We start from the raw sequence: 12158 nt of genomic DNA, 5'->3' as shown, positions 1-12158 counted from the left end.
CACACACACACACACAATCCAAATAATTGCCAAATGTTGCAAGTCTCCTCATCTGTTCCCTTTGTAGAAAATACACAGATCAATGCACAGTCCCCAAACCTGGTGACAGTGCTAGGGCATGGCATTTAATGTTTATCTCTTAGAGCCTTTGAGTACAATGAGTCATCACATTACAAAGAACTATCCTGCAATCAATAATGCTTGCCCCTCCAGTGGCTCCGTGCCAGGAAAGGGGGAGCCTGGCAGAAGTTGGGGCTATTCCCCACTAAGCTTTTCCATATAAAGGTAAGCGTCTTTCCGTGGCCACACCAGAGACTCTGCAGAGAAAGTGGGGCTCACCTCGATTTTGCTGGCAACTCTGAGTTTCTCGTCAGGTATGGAAGGACAGTAGTTGCCCTTGATGGAGTAAGGAAAATGGATTCTAGCTCAGGTCTGCTATAGGGGCCAGAGATGTGAGGAATTTAAAGAAAAGGAAGGAACCTTAGGACCAGATAGGAGCTGAGACAGGGATAAGGGGGAAAGATGGTCGGGAGAGAGAGTGACCTTCTTCTTGATTTTCTCTAGATGACCATGACCCACCTCAGCTTCCTGCTGCTCATCATCGCTGCCACCACAGGGTGCAGTACAGGTGAGCCTTGCTACAGGAGCGGCTTCCCCAGGTCACCTCTAGCCCTAAAGGCCAGGTCTCTGAGGGCCGGAGATCATGGGTTTTTTTCCCCTCTCTCTTTCTTTTCAAGGCAGAGTTTCTATATATAGCTCTGGCTGTCCTGGAACTCTCTGCGTAGACCAAGCTGACACATATGCAGAGGTCAGAGGACAACTTTCAGAAGTTGACTCTCTTTCAACCATGTAGATTCTGGGAATTGAACTCAGGCCATCAGGTTTGCTGGCAAGCACCTTTAGCCTGGAGCTATTTCCCTGGCCCTTTAAGCAAATTATTAAAACACTACGAACATATTTGTTTTTATTTACCTAGAGCATGTATTACATTGGGAGTTTGTGCCAAGCACAGAATACACAAGGCCCATCTAAAAAAAACCAAAAAAAAAAAACCCAAATAAAATAAGGAAGTAGTGGGGTAAGTGCTTTCTCTCTTCTCTGTGTCACTCAGGATGTATGAGGGGCTACCAGAAAGATTATTGCAGTCACAGGATCCCCAGCCCTGGTAGCCCAAGGACAACCAGCCAGGGCAGCAGAAACTCTTCTGAAATCTCCCAACCGTACACAAAAGAGAATTTATGAAGACACAGAGCCTGCAATGATTTATTCTCCTTTACTGGTCATTAGCACTCAAGTTACTAGGTAAGTTTTTTCTCCGTGCATGTGAGTCCACAGATTGGAGAAGTCTGGGCCCCATCCTACAAAGTTCTCAACGGTAGAACAGAAGTACAGCTGCTTCAGTTATCTCCCGGCTACTGCTGTACGCAGTGTGAGTTCCATATCCACTCCAATCAAACGCAGAGAAGTCTCCACACTGTATGGGGTTACCTTCTGGGAAGAAGCCTCCTCCACCAATGCAGTGCTGAAACACAAGGAGAGGAAGAAGGAATGAGAGGGTCAGCTGGAGATATGCTTTGGATATGAGCTGCCTCCCAAATGGTGTATGTCCTGAAGACCCGATCCCCAATGTAAGTAATAATCACATCAGAAGAAGGGATTGAATAGGAGAACTCTGCCTACACCAATTGGCTAATTGTTGTGCCCACAATTTTGAACTGACTATTGGGAGTTGATGGAGCTGTGGAAGTTGGGGAGTCTGGGTAGAGGAAATAGATCACCGAAAGAGTGAGTGGCATGTTTTTGAAGGGTATCTCGCCCTGGCCTTTCCTGGTCTGACTTTGGCTTCCTTGTCACTCTGAAGTGAGCCATTCTGCTGTGGTGTCTTTTCTGCCTGTTTCTGCCCCATTGTGGATTTAGAAGCAATGGAGCTAAATGACCATGGGTTTAAAATCTCAGAAACCATCAATCTAAAGAAGCCCTTTGTCTCATCATGGTTCCTATTGCTGTGATGAAACACAATGACAAAAGCAACTTGGGGAGAGAAGGGTTTATTTGGCTTATACTTTCATATCACTGTTCATCACTGGAGGAAGTCAGGACAGGAACTCCAACAGGGCAGTAACCTAAAGGCAGAAACTGATGCAGAGGCCATGGTGAAGTGCAGGTTAATGCCTTTCTCCTCATGGCTTGCTCAGCCTACTTTCTTATAGCCCAGGGGTGGCACCATCCAGAATGTTCTGGGCCCTCTTTCATCGAACTGTAATTAAAGAAAATGCTCTAGAAGTTTGCCTACAGCCTAATCTTATGGAGGCATTTTCTCAACCAAGGTTTCCTCATCTCAGATGACTATAGCTGTGTCAATTTGACATAAAACTAGGCATCACACCTTTTTCCTTTTAAATTCTTTCTCTCAAGTATTGATCAGAGGCAAAAACCGATGAGTCCAGAGACAACTTAGTAGCCAAATTCTGTGCACTCCTTGTCCCTCACCAGGCTCCCCATTGGCAGTGTTGACATAATTGACTGATAAAACCCCTTCCATTCACCTTAGCGCATCGCTGTCTCTTCCTACTTTTCCTTCAACTTCTCTGAACCTCCTTTCTCAGATTCCCTGCCTAGACTTTGCCTTCATGAATTGCTTAAGTGCCACTTCCCAGATTGGGACACATTTATAACTCTCCTTATACTTTGTGTAACCCCTTTGGTTTTATTTAAGAACAATTCATTGATGGCTTAAAATCCCTATCTTCCACCCAGATACATATTTTTTTGTTTTGTTTTGTTTTGTTTTGTTTTGTTTTTTTGAGACAGGGTCTCTCTGTGTAGCCTTGGCTGTTCTGGACTTGCTTTGTAGACCAGGCTGGCCTTGAACTCACAATGATCTGCCTGCCTCTACCTCCCAAGTGCTGGAATTAAAGGCATGCGCCGCCACCACCACCCGGCTCAGATATTTCTTAAGACTTAAAGATAAGGCTACCATTTCAAAGCACTGCTCAGGGCCTTCCACTCCACATGACAACAAACAAACAACAACAAAAACCCAGTTACTATAGCCATACATGACCTAAGAGAAGGGATTTAATTGGGGAAAATTCACAGACAATTTTATCATTGTAAATTTCACAGGGTATACTTACAGAAGCTAGAATGACTATGACATTAGTAGACAATACAAATCTTGTGGGAACACCATCATAAACAGATTCTATCATTGGTCAAAGTGTGTAACATTGAGGATGAGGAGACAGCTCTGTGATTTAGGGCACTTGTTGCTCTTTCAGAGGACCCAGGTTTGGTTACCAGAACCCATATGGGGCTCACAACTGTTGTAACTCCAATTCCAGGGAATAGAGTGCTCTCTTCTGGCTCATGGGTACCAGAAACTCTTGTGCAGGCAAAAGACTCAAACATATAAAATGAAATAAATACATCTAAAACAAGACAAAATAAAGTCCCATCCAAATAAGCAAGTAATATAGGGGCTAGTGAGATGGTTCCAAGAAATCTTACTACTCTTTCAGATAATAGAAGTACAGATAGATCCCAGAACCCAAACAAAAGAGTTTAACTCCAATCCCCAGGGATCCACTGCCTTCTTTTGACCTATGTGATCACTTGAGTTCACATACACATGTGCACATATACCGATAAAAATCAAATAAATGTTTTTAAAATATCTGGCATCACATGTATGTATATACCTCCATGATCCAAAACATAATCAGCATCCAGACATCTTGATTTACTACTTGATTATTATTAACTCACTCAAATGAAAACTGTGAGAATAGCTGAATGCAGTAGCACATGGCTGGAATCCCATCATTCAGGGAGGCAGAGGCAGGCAGACCTCTGAGTTCGAGGCCAGCCTGGTCTACAAGGCAAGTCCAGGACAGCCAAGGCTACAAAGAGAAACCGTGTGTGTCTGTGTGTGTGTGTGTGTGTGTGTGTGTGTGTGTGTGTGTGTGTGTACAAAAAACAGAAATGAAAACCATGAAAGTATTCAAAATGTTCTCTCTTCCCATTCTCTGTATTCAACTATTAATAAATTTAAAATCTTTGGAACTCATTCGTGCTCACCCCCCCCCCCAAATTTTTATAATACTACTTCAGGTTTGCATTTGGACCATGGAAGCCATTTCTAGACTTGTTTCCTTGTGCTTAGTCTTTCTTCCATTTAGCATCTGTCTCTTTTAGGTTACCAGTATCATTTTTGAGAAAAAGAATGCTTGACTCAGTCTCATCTTCCCTTTAAACACTGAGGTGGTACTCAACACTTATATAGTCCAAAAACCACTGCTGTGATACGAAAGTCTTTTCCTGAGCTAGTCCATGTTAGCATTTCCAAAGTGAAATCACCCTGTATCCCACATCGATTGTATGTAGTAACATTGACAACAGCTTGCTACTCCCTCAACACCACATACTCTCCCCATTTCATCATTCCCCACAATAGGCCCGAGGTCCTCCTTGACAGCAAAGCTGCCTCATCCTGACTGAGTGAAGGACAAGCTAATGGCTGAGGAATAAATGAACACTGAGGTTTTCAGGAGAACTGGATCCCAGTGACTATACTAATTTGGGGGGGGCAGGGTCTTAATATGCAGCTCTGGTTGACTTGGAACTCACTATGTAGACCAGGATGGCCTCAAACTCACAGAGATCTGCCTGTATCCACTGCCTGGATGCTGGGATTAAAGATGTGTACCACCATGCTTACATAGAACATGCTAAATCATTACAGCTTTCACTGTGACAATAAAAGGGATCCATCTTCACCTGTCTATGGCCACAAAGTATTAAAAACTAAAACAAAACAAAAAAGCATGAGTCTAATAATCCCAGGCTCAGAAGGACATTGGGTTGCTGCAGTTAGTTGAGATGTCAACATCCAAAAAGAGAAGTTCCTAGTAGTAGGAAGGGAAGAGAAAAGCCTGAGTGAGGTCTACCAGATGTCCAGTAGTCTTCTAGTAACCCTCAACATAATGAACATCTGTACAAACACTGGAAGGAATTGGAAAGGATACTCTGAAATCTCAGGCCTGGGTGGAAAGTGACAATACCAGGTATCTCTCTAACAATTGCATCCCCAAAGCCTTCCACAAGACTTCCTAAATACAAGTGTCATCCTAACTCTAGGTAAGGAGTGTTTTGTCCTAAAATCTAAGCAAACAGCAACAGTGCATTAGAACTTTGTAACGTTGCTTATGGTCTTTAGTAAGACAGAATGACTGTATCCAGAGAAGGTCTGAACCCTGAGACCAAGCAAGGTACAAGGAAAGGTCACACTCTCACACAGGTACACATACTGACAGTCTCCCATGCTCAGTGTACACAGATGCACCCTGGCAAACTCAGTCTTATTCATGAGCTTCTTTGGTCACTATCCAGACTCACAAGTTCAGTGTTACATCCAGTGACCTTCATTCCAGCACACAGGGCGTTGCATGCTCTCTCATTATTAAACACTCTGAATTGGATGTATCCTGCAGTGAATTCTCCTGAAAATGAGAGACAGAAAACAGCAATCAGAGAAAATGCTAGAAGTAAGTGTGAGCCTAGAGTTTGGTGATGCCAGAAGTAGAATATATCTAGCATATCACACATTGGAAGAGCCTCATCTATTCCCATCCCCAGAGCCCAAGGACCAATCCTTATAAAAAATGCCTTCATCTGCCTGAGCTTGAATGAAGAAATTTATAAAACAGGAAATGCTCTACTGAGTATCTCCCAGGGCTTGTCACAGCAGTTGGCAAATGCATTCATCCTGGTCTTGTCACATTTATCTTGCTAAGTTTTCTTTTAAAGCCTTACATCCTAATTTTAAATATGAACTGTGGCACCCGTGCCACCGCGGTACCGAGTCGAAGGCGAGGGACTGTGGATTTAACTCATGCCCACACACACACACAATAACACAGCGGGTCCTTCGCGCTAAGAGAGCAGCAGCCGCAGCAGCAGCCACAGTAGTGGTTTATTATTCCCGTTTTCCTTCAGAGTTCCAAAAAGCCTTCTTATAGGCAGCAAAACAGGAATCCTCCTCCCAGGTGAAATCCCTCAAGAGGTGATTGCACATAGGAGGAAAAGTCTTGAGGAAGGGAGGGGCACATTCTCAGAGCAGTAAACATGACTAGCTAACCAAGATAAACACAGACATGGAAGCTGCTAGAAACAGGACATGAAACAGCAAGACAGGCAGGCAGCCCAGTCGGGCCTGGTTCCTACAATGAACAGCTTTGAATTATATAGCACAGGCTCAACATTTATATGTGCTATATTTGAATTTATAGTAAACAACATAACAATCTCTGCTCACAACATGTGCACATGAACCTGGCCTGTTCCTAAGGAACCTGTGACTGGTATTAGGGTTGCTAAGAATACATTCCAGAACCAAGTGTTCCTAGTACAAATGCCAACTCTCCTATTCATGCCCTGTGCTCTCGGGAAAATTATTGAACCTTTAGTTCTCCAGTCTCCTTAACTGGGTTAGTAATAGTTTAGAGCACAAGGGTAATCATGGGATAGAAGTGCAACAAACACAAACATTCATAGAAGAGAAGAGGGCTGCAGTGGTTGGTAAATGGCTGTTACTTATCAACACTGAACTTGCCACATGTCCTGCAGAGGGTTCAGAAGAGCATTAGAGACTCACTCTGGCCAATGGGGGAGTAATAAGACGCTGTCTTCTGAGCATCACCAAAGTCATAGACCACAGGTAATGCTGGGCCATTGTCAGTCCAACACTTTCCTCCTCCGTATCTCACCGGGTATTTCTACAAGGAACATAGATATCTCTTGGGTTAAGGACACAGAATTGAGATTCCCAGGAACACTGCCCTTCATGGAGGGCACAGCATATGCCCAGTACCTGAGACTGTTTCCAAACCAGTCAGATAAGAAAAAATTCTTTCCTTTGTATCTCTCCCACACCCGAGACCTCTCCCTCTCCCTTGCTCTGTCTCCTCCCCCACCCCATCTCTTCCTCTTTCCTCCTTCCTTCCTCATGCTGCTCCCTTCTTTTCACTTCTCTCCTCCTCTCCTTCCCACAGACTACCCCTTGCCCTCCCTGGCTCCACATTCCTAAGGGAAGCATCATGACACTTTAGAGTTAGACAAACCTGGACTACAAGCCTGTGGGGTGATGGTTCCAACCTCAAACTCCTGCCTCTCTCCACACCCATGAGAAGCAGCCTCAGCCAGCCATCTTGTTACCTGGTAGAGGCCAAACAGATTCTGGCCCATATGCTGCAGGAAGCCAGTGAAGGTGCGGTACCTCAGCAGGGCGCTTTGCTTCCAGTTTTGCAGGGGGGTATTATTGGGCACATGCCAGATCCCCAAGTTCTCAGCCTGGATGTCAAAGTAGCCAGGGTTCTGGAAAGCAACCAACACTGAGCCTGAGCAGAGCAGGAGATTTCACTCAGCAAAAGATCCACATGCCCAGCCGGGCGTGGTGGCGCACGCCTTTAATCCCAGCACTCAGGAGGCAGAGGCAGGCGGATCGCTGTGAGTTCGAGGCCAGCCTGGTCTACAAAGTGAGTCCAGGATGGCCAAGGCTACACAGAGAAACCCTGTCTCGAAAAACCAAAAAAAAAAAAAAAGATCCACATGCCCAGGTCTCAGCAGAGCCGATATCTCTGGATTCCATATGGACAGCCAGCCAACCACCCTCAGATACCTCTATTTCCAAGGATAACTGCCAAGGTCTCACTGCCATCGCCTACTTAACCTATATGTCTAGATGGGTTAAGTTAGGATCCAAGATAAGTCGTTTTCACATCTCCAGCCCTATGTCAAAGGCAACCTTCCAACCCTCTCCCTTGAGGTACACTCATGGTCTCACTCTTTCTCAAGTGGCTACAGGGTGTACCAACCTTGTAGTCATCACTTGTGGCCCCCTCAGCAGACCCAAATATGTTGTAGTTGGCCCAGTTGCCATCACCCTCTGGGTACTCTATCCTGTTGCCTTGCTGACTGGACCAGCGATCGCCCACCGTGCACTTCCCACGCATGTTGTTTTCATGCACACTGGCCACCAGGGTCCAGCCGCCGCCTGCAGTGGTCATGTCACAGAAGGTCTGATAGATGACGCCATTCTTTGTGCGAAGGAAATAGAGGCCATCTGTAGAGAGAACCAGTCCACAGTCCTCCTGCGTGGGGGCTCATAGTCCATCTCAGCTCCAGAAGCAAAATGGCTCTAGGAACTACAAACATGGCTAATGTCTCATGCCAAGTGTCCTACCACATGTGTCCTTGGGGATACTGGGATTTGTCTGAGTCAGAGAGCCACGCTTCTGTCACTGAGGCAGAACACAGGATTACATAAATTGACAGTGATGTTTCTCCCAATGTTAAACAGTATAATCAAAGGACTTAGCAACTCCACCCATTATATATGCAAAGAACTGGGAACAGGGACTCAGATATATACACTCATGTGCATTACAGTCCAGTCACAAGACCTGAAAGACAGCAACAACCCTAGTATTTCTCTATAGAAAAAGCAATAAGCAATGCGCTGTGCTGTATATTATACAGAATAAGTATCGAGTGCTTTCCTGTATATCCAATAGATCAAAGAGGATGAAGTGGGCTGAAGAGATGGCTCAGTGGTTAGGGACAAGCACTGCTCTAGCAGAGGACTTGAGTTAGGTTCCCACACTCACACTCACACTTGACAGTCAGTGTAAGAGCGCCTGTTACTCTGCTCCTGTGGACTAGATGCCTTCTTCAGGACTCTGTAGGTACCTGTACACACATGTACACATGCCCACATGCAGACATGTACCATATAGTAGGAATAATATCTTTCAAATTTAACTATTCTACAACATGTGCGAGCCTTGAAGCATGCTGATGAAATAAGGCAGGATGCTGGAGAGATGGCTTAGCGGTTAAGAACACTGGCTGCTCTTCCAGGGGTCCTGAGTTCAATTTCCAGCACCTACATGGTGGCTCATAACCATCTGTAATATGATTTAATGCTCTCTTCTAGCTTGCAGGTGTACATGCAGGCAGAGCACTGTACATAATAAATAAAGAAATCTTTTTTTAAAAGAAGGCAGAGCCTGGCAGTGGTGGTGCACACCTTTAATCCCAGCACTTGGCAGGCAGGTGGAATTCTCAGTTTGAGGACAGTCTGGTCTACAAAGAAAGCCCAGGACAGCCAAGGCTACACAGAGAAACACTGTCTCGAGAAGACAAAAAAAGAAGGCAGATTACTTGTATGCGGTAATAATAACTGACAGATTCATAGTAGAAACCAGAACAGCAGTCCCCAGGGACTACAGGAATTTGTTGCTTGGTGACTACAGAATTTCTATTTAAGAGAATGAAAACTTTCTGTAGATGGAGAGTGGTGAAAGTTGCTCTTGCCTCTGAAAACCCTTAAAATTGGTTAAGTGGCAATTTTTTTAATCCACTATGTGTATTTTTATCACATTTTATATATCAAAAAATTAAAAATTGGGCTGGAGAGATGACTCAGAGGTTAAAAGCACTGGTTATGGCTGGGCATGGTGGTGCATGCCTTTAATCCCAGCACTCTGGAGGCAGAGGCAGATGGATAGATGTGAGTTCAAGGCCAGCCTGGTCTACAAATTGAGTACAGGCCAGCCAAGGCTACACAGAGAAACTTTGTCTTGGGGGAAAAAAAAAAAAAAAAGCACTAGCTACTCTTCTAGGAATTCTCAGTTAATTCCTAGGAACCAGATGGTAACTCATAACCATCTATAATGAGATCTGGACCCCTCTTCTGGCATCAGGCATATATGTAGGCAGAACACCATATACATAATAAATAAACTATACATTATATATATATATATATGAATGACAGAGGACAAAGCCTGATTTCCTAGCTGGGTTACTTGTTTGCAGTTTTGAGACAGGGCACATGGCTTTCAGTTTTCTGCCTTAGGCAACCAAGTGCTAGGATTTCAGTGTGCTATTTAGATGTTTCCTCATTCACCTTGTGCTCTGGCGTTCTCCTGCTTGATTTCCTTGCAGCTGCTGAGCAGAGAAGAGAAAGGAGGGGCCAATTTGTTGGCATCCAGGTTATCTTTAAAGAGAAAAGATGCAGAGTTTCAGTCTTACGCAACACCAAGCCTCCCCTTGTCATTCATCTAAATCATTGTGTGAGTCCTCATGGCCTCACTCTGAGAGTCAACGAGGTCTGTAACTAGAAAGAAAGACAAGAGATTTGAAGTCATGGGCAGCATTGTGTCCAAGGTCCTGAATAAAGGGGAGTCCAGCTTTGCAGGTAGAAAGAAATGCAGTGAGTCGCCTAGTGAGCCGGAAGCATGGGGACTGCAGTCAACAGTGCAGAGACTTGACCCAAGAGACCATAGAATGAGGAGCTTTGCAGATTAGCTCCAGCTCTGCAAAGTCCTCTGAGAGTCCCAAAGGGTGGGAGCAAACAAGAGCTTTGACGTCAGAAGTACTCAGGTGTAAGTAGCTACAAGTCAAGTAGTTTGGGGGTTGCATTTCCTGTATTCCCTAGTGTCTACAGTCGGGCTGAAAAACACCAGCTCCTGGAGATCAAGTAAGATGGCATTTAGGGACTTATTTTTTCCTTAAAAATACTGAAAAAAAAAAAAAGGCAGTGAAAAGGTATTACATGTTTTAAAATACTGTAGAGTTCTTGTAGAGAATAGAAGTGAGGAAAACATTCTCTGGCCACTGAAACCCTAAAGCTAAGGTCCTAAGCTTGAGGAGTGATTGGTATGGGACACAGTTCTTGCAGAAGTCCCTCTATAGAGGGCTACACACAGGCACAGAATCTGGTCCATGACTTACTTACTCAGCAATCTCACTGTAACAGACCAATTTCTTCAAGAGGAAATGAGCATCCAGCCTATATCTCAAAAGTATCATCTCTATGAGGCTGGACCAGGTAGTATTTATATGTTTGAGAATACATGTATCCACAATTAAAGAAAAAGATGCCTTTACTTTGGTAGAGAGTAGAGGTAGAGGGAAAAAAAATTTAAGGAGTGATCAGGGGAGCTTCAGTGGTGCATGTCTTTAATCCCAGCACTCAGGAGGCAAAGGCAGGCAGATCTCTGAGTTTGAGGCCAGCTTGGTCTACAGAGAGAGTTCCAGGACAGCCAGAGCTATATAGAGAAACTCTGTCTTGGAAAGAAAGGGGGAAAAAAAGGCATGATCTCTAGCCCTCAGAGACTCAGATCCTGGAAGCAGCTAGTCCAGTGCTGTTTGCCTTTAGGGCTAGAGGTGACCTGGGGAAGCCACTCCTGTAGCAAGACTCACCTGCACTGCACCCTGTGGTGGCAGCGATGATGAGCAGCAGGAAGCTGAGGTGGGTCATGGTCATCTAGAGAAAATCAAGAAGAAGGTCACTCTCTCTCCCGACCATCTTTTCCCCTTATCCCTGTCTCAGCTCCTGTCCAGTCCTTCAACTACTCAAAGGTCCCTTCCCTTGTTCAACTCAGCACATATTTGCCCTAACAGTAATCTGAGCCAGAATCCTTTCCCCCTATTCAACAAGCAGCAGCCACCTTCCCTCTGTACCTGGCAGGATTTGTGACTTGCCAGCTGAGTAATGACAGAGAACCTGTCTGCTGAGGCTCCTATATGTGTGAGGCTCTGGTCCTTTTATGGGATAAGTCCGCCCAGTGGCACACAAGCTTCCCTTCTGGCAGGATGCCCAGTGCAAATACAGCATGTGCTTATTACAGGCTAATTCTGTGGTTAGTGACAATATTTGTCTATAGGACAAATATTCCGTGGGGTCTAGTAGTATCACTCCCAGATTCCAAGAAATGATGTTAGATCTAGTTATCAATTTGTATCTTTCCTGTATGTTATATATATATATATATATATTATTTTTTTTTTTTTTTAATCCTAACATCTACCATAATCATCATTCTCAGGAAAAGGAAACTTTTACCAGTGATGTCGGTGGTGGTGGAGGTGATGGTGGCAGTGGTGTGAGGTAGTGCTAGTGGTGGAGGGAATGATGGAGGTGTGAGGTGGTGGTAGTTTTGGTGGTGATGGTAGAAGTCGAGGTGGTAGCAGTGGTGGCGATTAAGGTGGTGGTGGTGGAGGTGATGGTGGTGGTGGTGGCAGTGGCTGTGGTGGTGGTGATAGTGAAGGTGGAGGTAATGGTGGTGGTGGAGCTGATGGTGATGGTGGTG

The 12158-nt window shown here is 44.8% G+C and overlaps 1 protein-coding gene across 1 annotated transcript; it reads right to left on the bottom strand.

Annotated features, from left to right (window-relative positions):
- Nucleotides 1–1256: 1256 nt before the first annotated feature.
- On the bottom strand, nucleotides 1257–11326 carry Itln1 (intelectin 1). The gene is made up of 7 exons (XM_051148353.1): nucleotides 11269–11326; nucleotides 9971–10084; nucleotides 7875–8122; nucleotides 7216–7374; nucleotides 6656–6776; nucleotides 5398–5501; nucleotides 1257–1522 (listed from the first exon to the last, which is right to left on the bottom strand). Exons 1-7 carry the CDS (start codon nucleotides 11324–11326, stop codon nucleotides 1370–1372), a joined length of 957 nt encoding a protein of 318 aa, XP_051004310.1. The 3' UTR covers nucleotides 1257–1369.
- Between the last annotated feature and the right edge of the window lie 832 nt (nucleotides 11327–12158).

The sequence above is a fragment of the Acomys russatus genome, chromosome 6 (genome assembly GCF_903995435.1).
Source record: "Acomys russatus chromosome 6, mAcoRus1.1, whole genome shotgun sequence".
Classification (NCBI taxonomy): domain Eukaryota; kingdom Metazoa; phylum Chordata; class Mammalia; order Rodentia; family Muridae; genus Acomys; species Acomys russatus.
Note: the sequence above shows the minus strand (reverse complement) of the source record. Positions and strands in the feature narration are given on the sequence as shown.